Here is a 23,598-nt window from a genome sequence, read left to right on the forward strand (position 1 = left end):
AGCTAAATAGAAATCTCAAAGTGAATGCATTTTTACGTTGCACTTACTGCTTTCCAGATTCTGGCCCCCCGAGGGAAGAGAATGCTCACTACTGTACGTGTTGTGCTGAGGATGTCACATCCATGATCTCTGAGTTCAGGTCGTTGCCTCTCTACCTGCTCATCTACCGCACTCCTCAGTGGGTGAGAACTTCCAAAAGGGCAGGGACTAGCATGCCTGGGTGGCTCAGTCAGTTAAGTGTCTGCCTTCAGCTCCGGTCATGATCCTGGGGTCCTGGGATCAAGCCCCAAGTTGGGCTCTCCTCTCCCTCTGCCCTTCCCCCTGCTCATGCTCACACCGCCCCACACACACTCTCTCTCTAATAAATAAATAAAATCTTAAAAACAACAAAAAGGCAGGGACTGTGTCTGTCCTGTCTCTGCTGTGTGCCTAGCACTTTGTGTCATGAGCACAGCTGTGCCCCTGGCTCTTTGCCACAGCTGGCCCCCAATAAAGACTTCTTTTTTGTGTTTTAATTGCTGAGTCAACAGCTATCTTCTTGGTCTCTTGTTTTACATTTATTAGATAAACCAAAAGAACTGTTCAGCTTGTTGTATGAACACGTGTAGAGGCATATATGACTGAAATTAATTATCTAACAATACAGAATGTATTGTTTAGGATGTAAAGTCCATCAAGGCTTCGGGATTCTGAGCTATTTTGCTAGAATGGAAAACCGCCTGAGCCATCTCCATCTCCAGCAGATGCATGTTGTTTCCTGTGATAATTAAGGCATGTGATGGTCCTCCCAAGTCCATAGCACGCGTTTGCTGCAAGTGCCAGTTGCAATTTTCTGGTCCTGGCTAAGCTAACACGTGTCTCCTTGGTAACTACTGATTCTTCTCCTCATATTCTTTGATTCCAAACAATCTCCAGAAGTTGCTGCGCTGCTAGGTTTTCATTCACATAACAAGAAGGTTCAGAGGTCTTCCTTCCTTCGATGAAATTTTCCAAAGACTGCTCCTTTACTTCTATATCCAGGACAGTATGTGCATGCTGTTCTGTCTTTTCTTCACTTTGTCAAAGAAGCTTTCTGGTCTCCGAGTGCCCCAAAAAACAACAGAAATTATCTCTCCAAATTTACACAACTGTAAGCTATAGCAGCCTATAGCATTTATTATGGAACCATTTTGAATAACTCCATAAGAGATTCCCAGTTTCGTTGCTCTCAGAATAAGATCCCTGTATGTTGTAGCCCCAAATGGATCATCAGCCTCAAGGAAGGCAACACCATTGATATCGGCATCCTTCAGAATATTATCTGCTTCTTGTTCCACTTCTTCTTTATGATCAGGAATCAATTTTTTTTCATAAGACTCTTCCAGGCGTTCTTCCCTACTGTCAGGACTGAGGTATAGGCGTCTACATACACTTAAGTGTGTTGTCTTCCAATTTCTGGCCCCTTGGATGTTGTTCTTGGCATCACCCAGGCCCAAGTTGACCAGGTTAAATACATTTCAAATTCCAGGGGCAGGGAGGCCACTAACGGCTGCCTTTCTGAAGAAGCAGCTACTGATCAGAGTGCTGCTGCTTCTTCTTCTTCTTCTTCTTTTTTTTTTTTTTTTAAGATTTTAGGTATTTATTTGACAGACAGAGATCACAAGTAGACAGAAAGGCAGGCAGAGAGAGGTGGGGGAAGCAGGGTCCCCGCTGAGCAGAAAGCCAGATGCGGGGCTTGATCCCAGGATTCTGGGATCATAACCTGAGCTGAAGGCAGAGGCTTTAACCCACTGAGCCACCCGGGCGCCCCTGATCAGAGTGCTTCTTACACTGAATTTGCATCCTGCATAAAAATGAAGCAAGACATTAAGTGTAGTAACACTTTTTTTTTTTCCTTTTATGACTAATTTTTTTTCTGAGGAGCACTGACCAAAGAAAGGAAGATGGTTTCTTAGACCTGTTTTAAAGGGTGTGTTTTCCCTGGATTTTTGACATTGCTTTTCAGAGGGATAATTGACCTTACTCTTTCACTCTCAAGACAGGAATCATGTACATTCACCCCCTTTTTACTTAACACCTTTCATTTCCCATCAAAGAAATTATGCTAAAATATAGAAAGCCACATTTCCTTCTTCTAACCCAATCTCTACCCTACTTTTATGATTAGTTATTTCCCAGTCTGGATATGAAAATTTATGAGAAACTCTGTAGGACATTCAGTGTGCTTTGTAGTAGTGGAATTTTGTGATCTGGACACATGGTGGAAAAGAACATTCTTGTAGCAGTTTGAGATGGAGCCTAGACGGTCCCTGGCCTTTGAAAGTGCCCTCACGCCCAGTGTCACATGGGTGTTCTCATCCCCCATCTTGCTTCCCCTGCTATGTGAATCTGTGCGGTTATCTGTGTTTGGATAGTCTGGAAGAGCAGGGAGAAGAAGAGATGGCAAAAGAGCATCCAGCCATCTGTTGTAGTTAATGTCAGGAGCTCTCTTATCTCTCTGAGAACTGGAAAGTCACTGGGGGAATAATTACCACATGGACTAAAAATCTCTATTAGTCTTTGGGTAGAACAATGCAAACAGGAATTTTCCAATGTTCCCCATCCAATCTTTGTGTCCTCAAAAACATCTCAACGGATGTTGAGATGGGGTGAGGGGAGATGGGGCGGGGTGAGATTTAATCCTCCATCTCAGGGCAACTAGGTATCATAACCATGTCACATGACATTTGAAAATAGTGAAAAGTTTTGCTTTTTGATTATTTTTCCCTACTCTTTTTCTTACGCTTCCTCTTTTCTCCAAACACAATTTTTAATGTAGTGTATATACCAGGGACTTCTTCATGTACTTTGCATCCTAAATGCTTTCCTTTGTGGAGAATCCAGAAGCAGTGATGTGTTTTTAATTTAATTTATTTATTTGAGAGAGAGTGAGTGTGAGAGAGCAGGGAGAGGGAGAAGCAGGCTGCCCACTGAGCAGGGAGTCTGATGTGGGGCTCGATCTCAGGATCCTGGGATCATGACCAGAGCCTAAGGCAGATGCTTAACCTATTCCACCCATGAGCCCCGCAGTGATATGTTTTTTGAAAGCAACTGTGCTATAATACCTTTTTTTTTTTTAACTTGAATAACTCACAAGGAGGGAAACTGTAGATTTGGAATTTAACTTGGCAAGATAATATGTAGATATGATTAACTATAATGAAATCGGCAAGGTCTCAAACGGAGCTATCAATATAAGGTTGATGTGCAAATGTAACTTCATATAACAAAATATAATTTTAACTTGAAGTGAACAAACACAATTTTCTATAACAAATGGTCTGACAGATGCAATTTTCTATAATGAAAAAAGCCTTAAATTTTAGGTTATAATTTCTGGAGGTAAAAGTAGCCTATCACAGAGGCTACCTGATTTTATCTCACTTTTATTTATTTATTTAATATTTAATTCAATTTAATTTAAATCCAGTTTATTTAAATTCAATTAACATACAGTATATCATTAGTTTCAGAAGTAGTGTTATTATTCAGTTGTGTTTATTTATTTATATTTTAAAGATTTTATTTATTTATTTGACAGAGAGAGAAATCACAAGTAGGCAGAGAGGCAGGCAGAGAGAGAGGAGGAAGCAGGCTCCCTGCCAAGCAAAGAGCCCGATGTGGGGCTCAATCCCAGGATCCTGGGATCATGACCTGAGCCGAAGGCAGAGGCTTTAACCCACTGAGCCACCCAGGCACCCCTTGGTTGTGTTTAATACCCAGTGTTCATTACATCACGTGTTCTCCTTAGTGCCCATCCCCCAATTACCCCATTGCCCTCATCCGCTGCTCCTCCAGCAACCCTGTTTGTTTCCTCAGTTTGTCTCCCTCTCTGATTTCATCTTATTTTATTTTCCCCTCCCTTCCCCTATGAGTCTCTGTTTTGTTTCTTAAATTACACATTTATCCCACTTTTTAAAATGAAATGGAAACAAAAAAAAAAATGAAATAGCAGTTACTCTTTGGCTAGAGACAGAGCCTACCTAAAACTGATTTTGAAAAAGCTTCTTCCCCTTGGCCAGATGTTGGTCTGTTGTAACCTGGAGTCCACCTTGACACCTACTGTCCATACCTATAGCTTTGCTTGTACGTGTACCCAAGCTGCACTGAAAGATCTCAGGTCACTGAAGTTCTTTTCTTGTAACACTTTCCATTAGACATCACTGTCACTTGTAACTGATTTGAACCAAAGTTGAATTACAGTCTTTTAAAACTTATAATTTATTTTTTGCCTGTTACTGTGGAGTCTTCTAATGATATGGCCCTGTGTTTAAGGTCCATCTCTTTAGGGACGCCAGGGTGGCTCAGGGGGTTAAGTCTCTGCCCTCGGCTCAGGTCATGATCCCAGGGTCCTGGGATGGAGCCCTGCATCTGGCTCTCTGCTCAGCGGGGAGCCTGCTTCCCTGCCCCCACCGCCGACTGCCTCTCTGCCTGCTTGTGATCTCTCTCTCTGTCAAATAAATAAATAAAATCTTTAAAAAAAAAAAAAGGTCCATCTCTTTAATTGGCTCTAAGTTCCCTGAGGGCGGGGCTATGTCAGTTTGGGCTCCAGGTTGAATCACTGGTAACAGGACACAGAAGATGCACTGCCCCAATACGTGTACTGTATGTAATATATACATGGTATTAGAATTATATGTAAACTAAATTTGCATCAGGTCATAGAGTTTTGTCATCTTCTATTTAATAATCATCCCCTGAGGAAGGGACGCCTGGCTGGCTCGGTAGAGCATGCAACTCTCGATCTCAGGTTTGCGACTTCAAGCCCCATATTGGGTATGGAGCATACTTAAAAAAAAAAAAAATGGGATGCCTGGGTGGCTCTGTCGATTAAGTGTCTGACTTCAGCTCAGGTCATAATCCCAGGGTCCTGGGACCTAGTGTCACATCGGGCTCCTTGCTCGGCAGGAAGCCCACATCTCTCTCTGCCTGCCACTCTCTTTGCTTGTGTGAGCTCTTTCTCTCTCTTGCTCTCTGATAAATAAATAAAATCTTTAAAAATGAAATAAAATTAAAATTTATTTATTTATTCATAAAGATTTTATTTATTTATTTGACAGAGAGAGAAATCACAAGTAGGCAGAGAGGCGGGGGGCGGGGGAGGGGCATGAGGGAGCAGGCTCCCTGCTGAGCAGAAAGCCAGATGTGGGACTCGATCCCAGGACTCTGGGATCATGAGCTGAGCTGAAGGCAGAGGCTTAACGCACTGAGCCACCCAGGTGCCCTAAAATTAAATTTTAAAAATTAAAAAGATAATAATCATCCACTGGTAGAAATTTTGGTTGTTTGCAGCACTTTACTTTTGTTAGTTTTTGTACACATTTCTGATTATTTCCTTAAATTCTTAAATTGGAACGTTACTTTATGAGGCATCGATGCTTTTGAGTTTCCTAAACTTCTAGGAAAGAAGTTCCTAGCACTAAGGTATGGGGGGTACCAATTTGACAAGGAAACATATTTCATTTTTCTCATTTTCTTTTCATTTTTTTATCTTATTGTGTAAGGTATTTGTATGATATAAATGTAAAAATATTCCCCCTGCCCCGGCACACTTTGAATTGCCTGGTCTTCACTTCCTGCTCAACCCAGACAATATGGGTTTTTTTCTCCCACTCCAAATACTTCTTTCCCTGGAGGACAAAAGGCAGATAGTGCACCTCAGACCTAATGGTAGTTACATTCTTCTACCATGGGCTACTCAAATCTCGGTGCCTGAAGAAAGACCCGTAATTATCATTTGTGGATTTGGGGCAAGTGATCTAGAATAGGGCTCCTCCTCCGCTGTGTTTTCGGGAGGTGAGTGTGTAAGGGCCTCTGGAGAGCTCCTCGGCACCCTTTCCCCTACAGTCACCACAGTGCTGGAATTCTCTGGGAAAAACTGGAGGTCTTCCTCTCCAGAATAAGCCACAAAACCAACTCCTCCCCATGACTTCCCGTGGAAATGAGTGGGTTTCCCTTCACAGGACTGGTAGCTATCCATGCCTTGGATATACTACAAAATAACACCCTGGGATAAAGGGAGAACAATGTTAGGGGAAATCAACCACCTCTGGCTGGGTCCTCTCAGACCCACAGAACTAGACCTATCCTTTGGGACCTCAGTTCCTGGCCTGTCACATCTCCACTCCCGTCAGGATGGAAGCTGCTCTTTCCACTCACTTACTTATCTCGCTGCTCATAGCCAAGAGGAGCCCTTCCTCTGGAAATCTCTCCTCCGGTCCTCACTTCTGAGAAAGGTGACCTGACAGCACTTGTCTTCCTTTTACCATATAGTAGTATTTTATTGTCTGTTATCCCTTCACTCCCAAACTGGAAGCTCTGAGAAGAGATTATGTTTGTCTTCATCAAAGCCTAGCACAGTACATGCCAAGAGTGGGCACTTCAGAAATGTTGAATGAATTGTACTTGAAAACTGAAGGACCCATTAAAGCTTTTCATAATAGTTTTAAGAAATGAAATTCATCCTTAAAGTGTACAAATCAGTACATAGTCATGGAATCGTCCAGTCGTCACCCTACTCTGAGACCAAGGGGTCTGAGGATCAAGGTAGTGACAACCAATGTTGTGGGCGACAGTAACAGAGGCAGAATACCTGCAAGGGTTAAGGCCTAAGTAATACACCTTCCAGGAGAGTGACCACGAGAATTTGCTGATGTAGGATGGGGGGTAAAGGGTTGACACCTTTCAGACAATCCAGATAACTTTACTGTACACCTTGCCGTCTGTGGAGAGGTTTACAAAGGGCTGTGCAAGAAAGAAGGAACCTGCCAGACAAGCCAGAAAGAGAAGCAGGAGGAGGAAGGGATGAAGGTTTCAGGAGTGTGATTTCCAAGCTAAAAAATCCTCCTCAGCTTGCAGGAGAAAATCTGAGAAGGAGTGAAGGACCACCAAGGGCAGTCCCACTCAGCCTGCTCCTGCCATGAGCAGATGGGTGAGACTTTACCAGGACTAGGCATGGAGAACTCTCATTGTCCCCTTTGGCCCAACACCAAGGTGGTGGAGAGAACTGACATGTTTACAATGTCAAGTCTTTCTCTGTAAGCACATAGTATGGCTTTCCATTAATTTAGATTTTGGTCAATATCGTTCAATAAAGCTTATCATTTTATCCATAAAGGCCTGCATACCTATTGTTAAATTTATTCTCAAGTACTTTATATTTTTGTTGCTATGGCAAATGGTATATTTTTATTAAAATGTTTATCACAGGGGCGCCTGGGTGGCTCAGTGGGTTAAAGCCTCTGCCTTCAGCTCAGGTCATGATCCCAGGGTCCTGGGATCGAGCCCCACATCGGGCTCTCTGCTCGGGAGGGAGCCCGCTTCCTCCTCTCTCTCTCTGCCTGCCTCGCTGCCTACCTGTGATCTCTGTCAAATTAAAAAAAAAAAATCTTAAAAAAAATGTTTATCACAACCTAACAAAGTGCGCAGATCAAGTGTACACCTTGACTTCATATATGTATATGTTCATGTAACCAAATGGCAAGCTATTTTTAAATATTTATTTATTTATTTGTTTGATAAAGAAGGCATGTGTGTGGGGAGGGGCGCAGAGAGGGAGAGAGAAACTCTCAAGACGACTCCCCAACTGAGTTCAGGGCTAGTCCTCACAACCCTGAGATCATGACCTGAGCTGAAATCAAGAGTCAGACCCTTAACTGACTGAGCCACCCAGGTGCCCCTCAAATGGCAAATATATTTTTTTAAGATTTTATCTATTTGACAGACAGATCACAAGTAGGCAGAGAGGCAGACAGAGAGAGAGAGAGGAGGAAGCAGGCTTCCTGCTGAGCAGAGAGCCAGATGTGGGGCTCGATCCCAGGACCCTGAGATCATAACCTGAGCTGAAGGCAGAGGCTTTAAGTGCCACCCAGGCACCCCAAATGGCAAATATTTTTTAAAAGTTATACTCGCTGATGGTTGCTGATGCTAGAAATGCAATAGATTTTGTATACTGATTTTTTTGCTATATTGATTTTATACCCAGCAACCTTGCTAAATTCACTTACCAATTTTATCTTGATTTTCTTTTAGGGTTGCTACACACACAATTATATCATCCACAAATACTGATATTCTTGGTTTTTTCCAATCCTTATATATTTGTTGCTGCTGTTTGTTGGGCTGGCTAAACTCCTTGCATTGACTAGGATTATTGAGAGCAAGCAGTCTTGGCTTGTTTCTCGTCTTAATAGAAATGCTTTCAACATTCCACCATTATTATGATGTGTGCTGTAGGATTTTTGAGGATGTCTTTTATCAGTTTATGAGATGTTCTTTAACACCAGCAGATGTTGAATATTTTGAGTAGTTTTTAATGCATCAATTGACATGAGTAAACTGTTTCCCCTTTAATATACTAATGGGTCCATATTTCTCCTGGTCTAATATTTCATTATAACTTTGAGAAATGTCTTTTGCTGTATTTCTTCTCAGTTCTCCCTCTTTGCCCATCCCACAAGTTGTTGATCTTCTTGTTTCCTCCCTCACTCCTCTTCTCTCTCTCTCTCTCTCTTATTTTCAAGCTCCTACTTTTTGTAGGTTTCCTAATCTATCAAAGGTTGGGGGATGACCACCCGGTTTTCAGACACTGTGTTTCCCCACAGTCTGCTCCCTCCACAAGCAGGTTTCAATCCAAGCACTGGAGTAGAAGATATGTGGCTTAAATTCCAGTTCTGTCAATCTCCAAAAATGCACCAAGACAGATTCCCCCCTGCCTTTTAGTCTCATCCATAAAATCCCATCCCATCTGCAGGTTGGTTGGAAACTCCGACGACCAAATGCAATAGAACCTCCCTGCAAATTACTCACAGGTAAGGGTTTGGTGTCTTTGACACTAAGAGGTAGTGTGAGGTAACCTACAGCTTGGATTTTGAAGCTAATGGAATCTAGATCGACTCCCACGCAGCAGTGTGACCTTGTGCTTGTTACTTTCTAAACCTTTCTAATCCTGCCTCCTTCGTCCAGCCTGCAGAAAAAAAGATGCAAAACATTCGACACATAGTAAGAGCTCAGTGAATTTAGCAATTAAGAGATAATGCACGTGCACACAGCCTGAAAAACATCAAATATTCCATAAATGTAAGCCGTATGCCATCGGTGGGTTCGAGGCTCCGAAGGCCCGAAGTCAGCTCCCCAGCACCAGTATCAGAGCCCGGGTACCTAGTAGGTAGGGTGATGAAGGGGACTGCAGAGAAAACTCCTCTGAGCCTCGAATCCCCACTTCCGGGCTTCCAGGAGCACCAGGCTGTAACCAAGCTCCCTAAGTTTGGTGAAAAAAATGCCAAAATGACTGGGGAAGGAGCAGCTGCGGCCACTCTCACACTCGCGGGAGGGCTCCTGCTCCCACTTTCTGGAAGCTTTCCCGGGAGTTCAAACCCGCGGAGACGCCCCGCACCACCAACAGCAATCATGACGAACCAGTCGAGAGTAACGAGTGCGCTCCCGGATGCAGTCGCTAGGGGGGGGCTCGTCGCGTCCCGCCCCGGAACCGGGTCCCCGTTTGCGCACGCGTGATTCCTTTCCTCTCGCGCTCCGGCCCCCACACCAGCTACGTTCGTGCGGCGCGTTCCAGGCACTTTTCTGACGCAAGGCGCGGCAGCTCGGAGCCGAGCGGAAGTGCAGCGCGACTACTGCTACAGGAGGGGAGAGTGAGGGAGGTGGAAGCGGAGCCGGAAGTGTGACAAACCAGCGTGTCTCCCCGACGCCCGCGAAGCAGGAAGGAGAAGGAGCCCGCCTGGCGGGGTGTGGCTTCGGGAGGCGGAGGGCGCTGCGATTGGCCCTCGGCTGTGGCGACGGCGACGATTGGCCCTTGCGTGCAGAGGGAGGTGAGAAGGGTGGCGGCGGTTGGAATTCAAAAGTGGCGGGTGTGGCATCGGGATAGCCACCGGAGTCCGGAGCGCGCGTGCTTTGTGTCGCGAGCCGGCGAGAGAACACGGGTGCCAGGAGCCCCGGCGCCGTGTCCTCTTCCATTGTGCTCTCCTGGAGCGTGTGGCACGGAACTGGACATGGAGCCGCAGGTGAGTAGAAGCCGCGTTGGGTCTCCTGCCCCCGATGCTGACGAGCCTCCTCGGCTCCCGGCCCGCCTTGGTCCTGCCTGTTTGGAGGGCGAAAGTCCGTGCGTCCCTGCACAGTGGATAGGACGGACGGAGAGGGCGGGAAGCAGCCCCAGGAAGTAGGAATGCATGACAGCCCGTCCTCCCCTGATTTCAGGGAGCCCCATACACCCTTCCACACTTTCATGTCTCTAGGATTTCCCACTTTGGATTCTCAGGCTTGCCTGGCTCCTACCTACTCGGTTCCTACCCACGATTGCAGTGTGTGATTGAGAAGGGAGAGATCTGAGATTCCGTCTGCCATTGGGGAAATGGTACCTGAGGCCAAATCCCCGCTGAGGATCTTTCCAGTCCTCTCTTGTTGCTGTCGCTTTGGAGTGCTGGAAGGGATTGAGGGATTGGGATAATCTGAACGGAAGAACTCCTCATTCTCTCTCCTTCTCCAGGTTTTACAGAGATCTCTGCCCCCCCGAGACTGGTTTGACTTAGTTTCTTTTCTTATCAGCGACCTACTGCGCCCCACAACCATCTGCAGTCTCCCCTCCCCAGTGGAAAGAGATGTGTGACAGCGAGAGTGTATTGACAGAAAAAGGCTCCTGTCTGGATTCTCTGTTTACTGTTTACTATAAGATTTACCCAAAACAAGTTTCAGCCTGAAGAGATGTTCTTTGTATCCTGAGAGCTGAAGAGCAGAGCAGTATGATTGTAACATGTAAAATAATGGAAGCCTTCTCATGTTTACTGAGCACCTACTGTGTGCCAGGCTCAGTTGTAGATACTTGGCATGCAATGATAAACAAGACTAATCCCTGTCATCTCTCTAGATGCCATTCTATGAGAAGCTGCCATTCTGTGGGGAGATGGGAAATGTGTCATGTTAAATAACTCTATTCTTGGTGCACATTTCTGCAGGCAGTAGGAAAAATAATGTCACCTCCTTTTTTCCCCCTCCCTTTTTATTTGTGTAGAAGCCTGTGGTCTGGATATATCACAGTTTAAGTGTTCCCCAACTGGTGGACTCTAGTTTCATTCCTTTAAAAATGTATTGAGTCATGCCATATAGCAGACATTATACTAGTTATATAGTTGTGAACAAAACAGATACGTTCTTATGCTCACAACCTAATGTAAGGAAAGACAATAAACCAATAAACTAAAATTTAAAACACCAGGGCATCAAATTGTTCCAGAGTTTTCTCTATAGGGATGCACTGTAAACATCCTTGAATATATCTCATGGTATTTGGAATCTCTTCATGTTGTTTCTTACAACTTCATGTGAATCTGCAATGAGTTTTGTTTTTTTTTTAAAGATTTTATTTATTTATTTGACAGAGAGAAATCACAAGTAAGCAGAGAGGCAGGCAGAGAGAGAGGAGGAAGCAGGCTCCCTGCTGAGCAGAAAGCCCGATGTGGGGCTCGAACCCAGGACCTGGGATCATGACCCGAGCCGAAAGCAGTGGCTTAACCCACTGAGCCACCCAGGCGCCCCTGCAATGAGTTTTAAATGAAAAGTTTAATTAGGAAACAAGAATAGGGGCGCCTAGGTGGCTCAGTCAATTAAACGACCAACTCTTGGTTTCGGCTCAGGTCATGATCTCATGGGTCATGAGATCAAACCCCATGTAGGGCTCTGCACTCAGTGGGGAGTATGCTTGAAGATTTTCTCCATCTGCCCCTCCCCCTACTCAAGTGCACTCTTTCTCTCTCCAGTAATTTTTTTTTTTTTTAAGATTTTATTTACTTAGGGGCGCCTGGGTGGCTCAGTGGGTTAAGCCGCTGCCTTCGGCTCAGGTCATGATCTCAGGGTCCTGGGATCGAGCCCCGCATCGGGCTCTCTGCTCAGCAGGGAGCCTGCTTCCTCCTCTCTCTCTACCTGCCTCTCTGCCTGCTCTCTCTCTCTGTCAAATAAATAAATAAATAATCTTTAAAAAAGAAAAAAGATTTTATTTACTTATTTGACAGAGAGCACACAAGTAGGGGAGAGCAGCAAAGGGAGAGAGAGAGAAGTAGGCTTTCCTCTGAGCAGGGAGGAGCCCAATGTGGGGCTCGATCCCAAGACTCCAGGATTGTGACCCCAGCCGAAGGCAGATGCTCAACTGACTGAGCCATCCAGGAGCCCCAAATAAATTTTTTTAAAAAAGAAAAGCCAGCCCTTCCTCTTGTTCTCTTGATTGTTGGAAATGTGGCAGGGATCATTGGAATCAGCCTGGACTCCTCCATCTCCCTCACTGCCTGCCCTCTACCTTCCCTCACCAGGCCTGCTCCTAGTTAGATCAATACTTGGTTTCCAGTAATCCAGCCCTCCTCTTCATTCCCACTGCCAGCCTTCTCTCAAATGGATTTTTACTTAGCCCTCAAGCTCCTAAAACAGCCCCTCTCGGCTGAGTTCCATGAAAATTAAGCTCTATGCATCTTTTATATCTAATGAATTAACTTCTCTCTTATGCTTCTAGAAGGGTAAGAGGTGTATACATCTTTGGGAGAATTGAGAAAGTGCATCATTTTTTGAAGAGCTTAATTTTCTGGTACTCCAGTTTGGAAAGAATACTCTATAAATTTACTTCTGGGAGAGCAGGGATTTTATTCATTACTCTCACCCCAGCTTCTAGAACAGTGTCTGGTACAGAGCAGTCTTGCAACAAATCTTAGTGCAACAAATCCTTGTTGGATGAAGGAAGAAAGGAATGATACATTCTTTCTGCCTGTCATACCCCTCATCTACTTCCATTCATTCCTCACATTGCTATTTTGGTATAAATCTAGTCTTACTATTCTGAAAAAATCATCAAGGTCCCTCTTGACTTCAGTAAACACTAGACTCTTCATGGCATGCTGACTGCCACAATCCCTTCCCTTCATCTCCCCACTTTCCGCGCATACTCCATGTGTCAGCTAAACAGAACAACTTGACGTTCCTTGCATGCACCCCTCCTTGCTTTCTGCCTGGGATGCTCTTCCTTGGCCCAAGCTCCTTGGCTAACTCTTTCTCATCCTCAAGGTTTTGCCTTAAAAGACCTTTTAGAAGTATTCTCTGTCACTCTCCCCTCTGAACTATATGCTCAACCCCTCCTTGGGGCACTTTTTATGGTAGCTGTCAGTAAAGTTTTAATAATCTCTTTAAATGCTTCTCTTCCCCATTTTTTCATGAGTATTTTGGAGGCAGGGATCACATCTGTTACTCCCAAACCCAGATCATTTTCTGGCACATAACAGGGCACTAAGTAAATATTGAATGAATGAAGTAAGCCAAAGGGCAGAGACACTGGCCTTGGAATTAAAAGTTAACTATAGTGAAGATCAGAAGTTGATCTGTCTACATAGTGCTCTCCTGATTGTGGGATCAGAGATGGTTTTAGCACTGAGAGTTCTGTGTCCTCAGAAACCCGTTAGTTCTGTGCAATCTAGAATGGTTGGTCACCCTAGACAGGAGTAGCCATGAAACAGACATAATCTCCAGGCACTGAACTGAGGTGCTTAGGAGAGGGTCTGTCTTTCCCACTGCTCCCCCCACCCCCGACACACACCTCTACTTTGGTGATCTCCATACCGGGTCATGTTGCTTCTTAGTCTTCTCCATGCAAGTCAGCTTACTTACAACTCGTTATTTTTTATAAGTAGGCTCTTTTGTATATTTTTCCTGTGCCTGATCAGAAACTGTTATCTGGTTTTCCACATAAACAAGACTAAAACCTAAACTCCCCCTTAGCCTGGCATCAAAGTCCTACGGGTCAATACAGTCCAGCAGTTAAACACATGGCCTCCAGAACCAGGCTGTCTGGATTCTAACCATGGCTCTGCCTTTTACTCACTGATGACCTTAGACAAGCTATTCTACCTCTCAGTGCTTTCCTTCCCTCATCTGCAAAATGAGGCTAATAATAGCTCCTCCTCAGTGGGCTGCTGTAAGGATTAAGTTGATACAGAGGAAGCATTTAAAACAAATTCTAAAATGTTACCCACTTGAGGCGCCTGGGTGGCTCAGTTGGTTGAGCATCAGACTCTTGATTTCAGCTTAGGTCATGATCTCAGGGTCATGAGATTGAGCCCCACATGGGGCTCGGGCTGGTTGTAGAGCCTGTGTAAGACTCTCTCTCTCTCCCTCTCTAAAAATAATTAAAAAAAAAAAAAGTAAAATATCTGCTCCTCCCATCTAGTCTTCAGCCTTTTGGATCATCCGCTCTCTCTCTCAGTTATGATTCTCCACTGCAGCTGAAAGAGCCTATTGGTTTCCCAGCCATATCATGTGTGTGTTTGAGGTTTTGCCATCTGAAAAAAGTGTCCATTTCTCTGTGCTTGTTTATTTATTTATTTAAGGTTTTTATTTATTTATTTGACAGAGAGATACAGCGAGAGAGGAACACAAGCAGGGGGAGTGGGAGAGGGAGAAGCAGGCTTCCCGCTGAGCTGGGGGCCCAAGGCAGGACTCAATCCTAGGACCCTGGGATCATGACCCGAGCTAAAGGCAGACACTCAACGACTGAGCCATCCAGGCACCCCATCTCTGTGCTTGTTTAAGTACTACACTTGGGGTGCCTGAGTGGCTCAGTCAGTTAAACATCTGCGTTTGTCATGATCCCAGGGTTCTGGGATTGAGTCTGGTATTAGGCTCCTTCCTCAGCGGGGAGCCTGCTTCCCCCACTCCCTCTGCCTGCTACTCTCCCTCTCTCATGTACATGCTCTCTCTGTCAAATAAATATTTTTTTAAAAAATAAGTACTACCCTTAAAGTTAGCTGAAGTCCAGCATCTAACTTTTCCCTTAGATCTTTCTCCCACTTTTGCATTATATCCCGCTTCTCTCTGTGCCTTTTCACTGGCACATGATCTGTTGGCCTCGGTTTGTGCACAAGAGGTCCTCAGTCAGTGCTTGTTGGTGGTTGAGAATTAGGCTAGGGGACCAAAGAAGGGAGTTCTTGGGACATTTGGGCTCTAGGGTGTGTCTGAAGGGTCTCTCTTTTCCCAGCAGAGGTCCCCCTTGTTGGAAGTGAGGGGGAACGTAGAGCTGAAGAGGCCCCTGGTCAAGGCTCCTTCTCGCCTGCCTCTCCCGGGAACCAGGTTTAAGAGGGGACCTGACCGGATGGAGGCTGCCTTGGAGCCAGAGAAGGTGAGCTGGGTGTGGAAAAGCTGTGTGTGTGCGTGTGTGTGTGTGTGTGTGTGTGTGTGTGTCTAACCCAATCAGGGAGAGTAATTGGACCCCATTCTTGTCTATCTCCAGAAAAGGACACGAGGACTAGACACAGTGACCAAAATTGCCACGTCCCACCCCAGACCACCAGCCCTCACTGTGAGGCCACAGACACAAAGCCAGACCACAGGTGGGTTCTAGCAGTTGGCAGAAACCAAGGTCATAGAAGTCCAGTGCTCTTTAGCTCTCTTATTTCTTGTCTTCCAATTTTAGCTTATTTTAAATAGGTCATAGGTCTCACTTGTTTCAAAATTCCAAAGACACAAGGGGTACCTGGGTAGCTCAGTGGGTTAAGCATCTGACTCTTGATTTTGCCTCAAGTCATGATTTTAGGATCATGAGATGGAACCCCAAGTCAGGCTCTACTATGGGTGTGGAGCCTGCTTGGGATTCTCTCTCCCTCTCCTGCAACGTCCCCCACCTCCAAATTCCAAAAGCACAAAAGTCATTACACAGTGGAAAGTCTCCTTCCTACCCCTGTTTCCCAGCCACCCAGTTCCCCTCCTCAGGAGCATTCTGCGGATGTTCTGTCCCTTCCAGGGCGTTCTGTGGGCGTTCAAACAAATCTGGACATGTTCTCCAATTTTTTTTTTTTTATATATATATAAATGGTAATGCACTTGACACATGGCTCTGCCCCCTGCTCTTTTTGCTTATCTTGGTGTACTTTTTTTTTTCTTTTCTTTTTTTTTTTAAGATTTTATTTATGTATTTGAGAGAGAGAGAGACAGAGAGTGTGAGAGAAGAGTGAGCAGCAGTTGTGGGCAGGAAGGGCAAAGGGAGAGGGAGAAGCAGATTTCCCTCTGAGCTGGGAGCCCGATATAGAGCTCCATGTGGGGCTGGAGCCCAGGACCCTGGGAATATGACCTGAGCTGAAGGCAGATGCTAAACTGACTGAGCCACCCAGGTGCCCCTTTCTTCATGTCTTGAGTAATATCTGCCTTGGGAAGGATATCTTCAGAATCTGGCCAGACTTCAGGGAAGAGGGAAGTTATCTTATTTCTAATCCTCAGAAAAAAGCAACTACTCTGTGCCTGGCCCAGCCAGAGTTCATGTCCCCCTGAGACTGATTGTCTATTTTGTCCTCTCCCATCTCCCAACAGCTCCCAAAGTTGCCAAGAAGGCAGGACCCCGCTGTTCCACAGCTATAGGCACAGGTAATAGTTCTTCAGAGCTGGGGCTGAGAGGAGATCTGGGGTATGTGTAAAGGGAGATGATGGAGGCAGAAGGACAGTGGTGCTGTGATTCCTTAAGTTAACTCCCCGATTCTCTAGTGTTGAAGAATCAGAAACCAGGCCCTGCCGTTCCTGCCCAGAAACCTGGAGGTAGGTGCCAAGCATAGCCACCAGGTGAGAGGCTGGGATAGGGAAGAGAGGAGGTGGTGAGCACCCAAAAAAATTCATTTGGGTCCTTCCCTCTGTGGAGGGCAAAGAGATGTAGCAGCAGGTGTGGAGGCCTTAAAGGCTGGGAGGGAGGAGAGATGGAAAGCCACGACCTCCCTGACCTTTGTCCTTTCTGTACCCATCTTAGCAGCTGCCCCTCCCGTGCTGGGAGGGAAGAAACCCACCAAACGTCCAGCCTGGGACTTAAAGGGTCAGTTATGTGACCTAAGTGCCGAGCTGAAGTGCTGTCGGGAGAGGACTCAGACACTGAACCAGGAGAACCAGCAGCTGCAGGACCAGCTCAAGGAGGCCCAGCAACAGGCCAGGGCCCTGGGGGCAGAGTGCAAGACACTGGAAGGGGAGTTGGCCAGGGTGCAGGCCCAGGCCGAGCAGGGCCAGCAGGAGCTGGGGAACCTCAGGGCCCATGTCCTGGAGCTGGAAGAGCAGCTGGGCACAAAGCAGGGCTTGGTGCAAGAGCTCCAGAAAGAACAAGTGGGATTGCAGGAGGAGCGAAGGGGACTGGCTGCCCGGCTGGAGGAGCAGGAGGTAAGGGCCACCTTCTCACCAAACGCCAACCCTCCTTTCTGGGTTACCCTGAAGCTCTTTGGGCTTGGAGTCCCTGGCCACCTCTTTCCAGCAGTATTCCTCTGTCCTTCTCCACCCCTGCCCACTTCCTGACTATATCTTGCCTTTAGCCCCACTTCTCCCTACCCTGACTGCTTTCGTAGCAAGCACCCCCCCATCTGTGTCTCCCCTAGTCCTCCAGCTCCTCCTCTGTCTCTTTGTTTGCTGATCAGAAACCCCCACAGTGTTTTCTCTTCCTCTTCTCATGTCTGTTTCCCTACTTGGTGAGCACCAAATAGATGGAATTACTTGCAGCTTCTCAAATGATTCAATCTTCTCTTCAGGATGTGCAAGTGCACGTCCCTCTTTGTGGAAAATTCTTCCTGTTCTCCGTCTTTTCTTTGGTTTATTCTGATACTCTCAGGCATTAGCTTAACTACCATTGTCCCTGTGCCCCTTTTGGGGATCCCGTAGCACTCCCTAATCTGGTACCATGATTCCTACTTTCCTTACCTCTTTCCCTAGCAGACTGTGAAGTCCTCGGGGACAGGGACCACCCTGGCTCCACCCCCTGCCTCATCATTACTTATCCTTATGCTTCGCTATGTCTCACCCTCTGTGTCCATTCCGTTCTGGACAGAGGAGGCTGCAGGCGTCGGAAGCGGCTCTGTCGGGCAGCCAAGCGGAGGTGGCATCTCTGCGACAGGAGGCTGCCACCCAGGCGACCTTACTGGTGGAGCAAGGAGAACGTCTCCATGGGCTAGAGATGGAACGCCGGCGACTGCACAACCAGCTGCAGGAACTCAAAGGCAATATCCGCGTGTTCTGCCGGGTGCGCCCTGTCCTTCCGGGGGAGCCCACCCCATCCCCGGGCTTCCTCCTGTTTCCCTCTGGCCCCGGTGGGCCCTCGGATCCTCCAACCCGCCTCAGCATCTCCCGGGCTGACGAGCGTCGTGGGACCCTGAGTGGGACGCCAGCCCCCACCACCCGCCACGACTTCTCCTTTGACCGGGTTTTCCCACCCGGGAGCGGACAGGACCAAGTGTTTGAGGAGATCGCCATGCTTGTCCAGTCAGCCCTGGATGGCTACCCAGTATGCATCTTTGCCTATGGCCAGACAGGCAGTGGCAAGACCTTCACCATGGAGGGCGGGCCTGGGGGAGACCCCCAGGTGGAGGGCCTGATCCCTCGGGCCCTGCGGCACCTCTTCTCTGTGGCCCAGGAGCTGGGCGGCCAGGGCTGGACCTACAGCTTTGTGGCAAGCTACGTAGAGATCTACAATGAGACTGTCCGAGACCTGCTGGCCACGGGGACCCGGAAGGGCCAGGGCAGTGAGTGTGAGATTCGCCGGGCAGGGCCGGGGAGTGAGGAACTTACTGTCACCAATGCCCGATATGTTCCTGTCTCCTGTGAGAAAGAGGTAAGCCCCAAAGGGCACTGGGACTGGAGAAGTGGGGAGGAGTGTTCAGGGTGGCCCAGGATGCAGGTGGATGGGGGAGGGGACAGGAGAGAGTGGAAGGGTGGGGGAAGAGTAGGTCTTGTGGGTGGGTCGACACATCAGTCCTGGCCAGTGGGCTGTGAGGTCGATCTTTCTGCCTTAGGGAACGAGGGGGTGGAGTGACGCACCTGCCGAGGGCTTCCTGGCCCCTGCTGGCTGCCTCTCAGGTCCCATTTCCTGCTGCTACTCTTGCTCAGCTCACTCTAGCCATGCTGGCCTCCTGGCTGTTCCCTAGCCATCTCGTCAACAGTCTCCTGTTGGGGCTTTTGCCTGAATGTTCCTCTCCTCCAATGGCTTGCCCCCTCACTGCCTTCAGAGTTTAAGGCACTGAAGCTGTCCCTGGCCATCCTGTTGAAAATTGCAACCCTCACCTTACCTTCACACTCCTTACTGTTCTATCTCCCTCCTTAGTACTCTTAGCCATAGCTGTACGTTATACTGCGTCATTCTGTCTCTTCACTGGCTAGAAAGAAATCTTCAAGAGGGCAGGCGCTGACTCTGGTTCATTGCTACCAACATAGCTGTATGCTGACCCCCTGACTGCTTTTGCCGCTTGCTGTTCCCATCCCCAGGTGGAGGCCCTGCTCCAGCTGGCCCGCCAGAACCGGGCAGTGGCCCGCACATCCCAGAACGAGCGATCATCACGTAGTCACAGTGTGTTCCAGCTACAGATCTCTGGGGAGCATGCTGGACGAGGCCTGCAGTGTGCGGCTCCCCTCAGCCTTGTGGACCTGGCTGGGAGTGAGCGGTTAGACCCTGGCTTAGCCCTTGGCCCTGGGGAACGGGAACGCCTTCGGGAAACACAAGCCATTAACAGCAGCCTATCCACCCTGGGGCTGGTCATTATGGCCTTGAGCAACAAGGTGGGAATGGGGATGGGGGGGCTGGTGGGACCTGGGGTAAATTGAGACTGCTCATGCCTAACCCTATCCTATCCTAATCACCTGTCTCCCCCAACCCTCTAGGAGTCCCACGTTCCTTACCGGAATAGCAAGCTCACCTACCTGCTGCAGAACTCTCTGGGTGGCAGCGCTAAGATGTGAGTGAAAGGGACAGACAGAGTGGTTGGGTGGAGACTGCGACGCTAGGGTCAGGGGCGGGAAAGAAGCAACAGTGTCCACCCAGCCACTGATGCTGGGGTTTGGCCCCCTCTCCTCTCTCCACAGGCTCATGTTTGTGAACATTTCCCCCCTAGAAGAGAACGTCTCTGAGTCCCTCAACTCCCTACGCTTTGCCTCCAAGGTGCAGTTACCACCAAGCCCAGGCGCCGTTAGGACGCCTGGGTGGTTATAGACTTCTTCATTCTGACCCTTTAGGAGCCCATTCAGCCCTTCAGGCCAAGGGCACATTCATCTGGAAAGGATTGCCAGGCATCTGGGGCACCACCTCTCTGGATCCATTTTCAGCTATTGGGTCTTGAGGTTTTTTAATTTTAAAAAATAGGTAGTTAAAGAGGTCAAAAATGAAGTTTTACCACTGCCCCTGTGCACCCCATTCTCCCCACCTGTCCTGGTAGAGGTAGTCGTTTTTAACATTTAACATTTTACTTTCTTTTCGGTGTTTCTTCTTGCAAATAGAAACAATATGCATGTGCTTATTCCCTCCTCCTTATACGGAAGCCATCTCTCTCTCTTTTCATATATGTATGTTGTTCTATACTGTGTTCTGCTTAGCAAGACAGCCCTGAGATTACTCCCCACCAGCACACGGAGATCCTCCATTATTTTTATGTCCGCCTGGGACTGCACTCTGGCTGCACCAAAGTTTATTCACCAGTTCCCTCTACTGGACACTTGGATTGTTTCCACCCTTTTTTCTATTATAAACAAGACCATGTTGACTAACCTCGCCATACACGTCATTTTGTATTTGTGTAGTTCTATCTAAGTAGGAAAGCTTCTTAGCAGTGGGATCGCTGGATCAGAAGAGACTTAGTGCAGGTTCCTGGGTGGCTCAGTCAGTTAAGTGTCCAACTCTCAGTTTCAGTTCAGGTCATGATCTCAGCGTTGTGAGGTCAAGCCCCATGTTGCATGGAGCCCACTTAAGATTCTATCCCTCCCCCTCTGCTCCCCTGCCCTGTGCATGCACACAGTCTCTCTCAAAAAAAGAGAGAGGGGCACATGGGTGGCTCAGTCGCTTAAGCGTCTGCCTTTGGCTCGGGTCATGATCCCAGGGTCCTGGGATTGAGCCCTGCATCGGGCTCCCTGTTCATCGGGGAGTCTACTTCTCCCTCTCCCTCAGCTGTGCTTGCCTCTCCCTCTGCTTGTGCTATCTCTCTCTCTGTCAAATAAATAAATAAAATCTTAAAAAAGAGAGAGAAAGAGAGAGACTTAGATGTTTTTCAGACCATTCCAAGTAGTATGAAGTCAGGCTCCAAAACCCACTTAAATATTAAGTGGAGGGAAGGCATGCCCTGAATTCTCTAGGAGACTAATGCTTCTGCCACTACAGTTTCTTTACTGTCTGTCTCTGGAGGATAATTTTTCCCTCTGACTACTCCTTTCTTGAGGGTATAGCCCTATGGTGGGTTCTGGCTTTATTCAGCATCTCTGGTCAGGTGTGCCCTTCTGCTGTACCTGGGCTTCCCCGCAATGAGCATTTGTTGCTGCCAAGGAAGTAGTCTGTTCCCTTGGTACCCTGCCCTGGGCTTCTGTTTTGATCAGGATTCCCCTTGCTATCGTGCAAGTTCAAGTAAAGTTATATCAACATCATTAACAGCCAACAGCATAAACTCTTTAGTATCCTAAAGTTATTGCGTTATTAAATTTCTCCTGATTGTCTCAGAAATGTCTTGAATTTATTAGGCTTGTCCCAATCCGGCTCAAAGCAAGGGGCACCCATTCATCTTGTCGAAATGTCTCTTAAATTTCTTTTAATCTGTAATAATCTCACCTCTTTCATGGTATTTATTTGTTGAAGAAATAGGGTCATTTATCCTGTAGAATATACCATATTCTGGATTTTGGCTGGTTGCTTCCTCCTTCTTCCAAACTTTTTGTTATCTAGTCGATTTAGGGGCTTGATCAGATTAGAATCAGGCTTATATTTCTTGACAAGAAAACTTAGACAGTACCGTATACTTTCTATTGCATTAGGAGGCACCTAATATCCAATTATTTTATATTTAATGAAATAAAAATCAATCATGGGATTTGGGTGTTACCAGCTTGTTACCATTTGAAAACTCCCTATTGACTTAGTGATTTCACTTAGTGATTTTATAGAACAATGATCGCACCTACATGTATTATTTCATTAGGGAGCTTAATTTTCTCTAAACTTTACATTTATTAGTCTCGTCTCTTTTATAAAGAACTTTCCCTTGCCGTGTATTTGGTTACGCTGAAATCCAGTCTATATAGGAAAGGCAGGGTAAATGCTAGATTGTTTATCAATTTTCAGTCTTAGAAGTTGGTATCTTGGTAACTTCCAAAGGTGACCAAGTGAGATTTTTTACAGGTGTTATGGATTTGATATATATTCTTTGTAGTCATTATTCTTTCTGATGCTCAAATTGCCCCATCTTTGGCCAGTGGGAGCTCTTTTTGGTTGGCTCCTGTGTCCTTTAGACAGGACCCAGTAGTCTTTTTTTTTTCTTTTCAGCGTAACAGTATTCATTGTTTTTGCACCACACCCAGTGCTCCATGCAATCCGTGCCCTAATACCCACCACCTGGTTCCCCCAACCTCCCATCCCCTGCCGCTTCAAACCCCTCAGATTGTTTTTCAGAGTCCATAGTCTCTCATGGTTCACCTCCCCTTCCAATTTCCCTCAACTCCCTTCTCCTCTCCATCTCCCCTTGTCCTCCATGCTATTTGTTATGCTCTACAAATAAGTGAAACCATATGATAATTGACTCTCTCTGCTTGACTTATTTCACTCAGCATAATCTCTTCCAGTCCTGTCCACGTTGCTACAAAAGTTGGGTATTCATCCCCCAGTAGTCTTTATTCTAGATTCATCTTGTACATATTCTGCCGAGACTTGGGATCATTTATGTTCCAAGGAGACTTAGTTCTTAAATGAGTGTTATTCATGTTTTGTCTAACTTATTCACCGGTAAGTGGTGGGAGAGCTTGGGGTCTCTGGGCTACGGTATTCTGAAAATGGACACTCCATCTCTCTCTGCTCCTTCTATCCCTTCTCAAGCAGGCCTCTTCACCAACTCCAGACCTGGTGTGGTTAGTGGGCATAGACCTAACCTTAACTGAGACCAGCCTGAACCTGCCTTCAGAGCCCTTGTTTTAGTATTTTCTGAGGGCAGCCCCAATACTGGGAGTGGGAGACAATCTTGGAGAAAACCGTTATTTTGGTTATTCAGAAAACGTTTTTATCCTGTCTAAACCCTCTGCCCGCAGGTGAACCAGTGTGTTATTGGTACGGCCCAGGCCAACAGGAAATGAAGACAGATCCAGATCCTACATGTGTGTTTCGGGGTGGGGTGGGGCGGCTGAGGGATGCTTTGTTGGGGGGGGAGGGGCTCTGTGTGACCTGGGTCTATCAAATAAAGAACAGTTTTTTGTTTTTTTTCTTTAAATAAAGGCTTTATTAGCGATGGCCCATATCTGTAAAAATGGAAACTGTGGATCTACTCTGCCAAGTATTTGTGTTTTGCAGAGCAAGGGGCTTCAGCTTTTCTCCCTATGAGGCCATCTCCTGGAATCTCGCCTAAGCCTCCCATACCACCCCCGCCCCCCAGTTGTCTTCCTCTAGGAGATGCGCCGCAGGCCCCAGCCCCACTCGGGAGCACTCTTCTCGTGGGTGTGGGAGGGTGGGAACCCGAGCCCAGGGGCGGGGCCGACGCGCCCTCCCACAAACTGCCGGCTCTTCCTCCCGCCCTTTCCCTGCCTTCCCGTTCGAACCGCCGGGGCCAGCCCGCCCGCTGCCCATTGGCTGGC

General features: G+C 47.1%; 1 protein-coding gene and 1 pseudogene across 3 annotated transcripts; one reads left to right on the top strand and one right to left on the bottom strand.

The window, feature by feature from the left end:
• Window positions 1-630: 630 nt before the first annotated feature.
• Window positions 631-9,987, bottom strand: LOC125101568 (diphthine methyl ester synthase-like; annotated as a pseudogene).
• Window positions 9,720-23,209, top strand: KIFC1 (kinesin family member C1). 3 transcript variants are annotated; one of them, XM_047733380.1, is made up of 11 exons: window positions 9,720-9,842; window positions 15,035-15,175; window positions 15,287-15,386; window positions 16,360-16,413; window positions 16,531-16,581; window positions 16,787-17,184; window positions 17,843-18,622; window positions 19,273-19,563; window positions 19,666-19,739; window positions 19,867-19,942; window positions 23,059-23,209. In XM_047733380.1, the coding sequence occupies exons 2-11, from the start codon at window positions 15,149-15,151 to the stop codon at window positions 23,101-23,103; spliced, it is 1,896 nt and encodes a 631-aa protein (XP_047589336.1). In that variant the 5' UTR covers window positions 9,720-9,842; window positions 15,035-15,148; the 3' UTR covers window positions 23,104-23,209. The 3 variants fall into 3 exon arrangements, with proteins under 3 accessions (XP_047589336.1, XP_047589335.1, XP_047589334.1); XM_047733379.1 differs by lacking the exon at window positions 9,720-9,842 and adding an exon at window positions 9,862-10,034; XM_047733378.1 differs by lacking the exon at window positions 9,720-9,842 and adding an exon at window positions 9,870-10,034 and having other exon boundaries at window positions 16,790-17,184.
• The last annotated feature ends 389 nt before the right edge of the window (window positions 23,210-23,598 follow it).

Source organism: Lutra lutra, chromosome 6 (genome assembly GCF_902655055.1).
Source record: "Lutra lutra chromosome 6, mLutLut1.2, whole genome shotgun sequence".
Taxonomy (NCBI): Eukaryota; Metazoa; Chordata; class Mammalia; order Carnivora; family Mustelidae; genus Lutra; species Lutra lutra.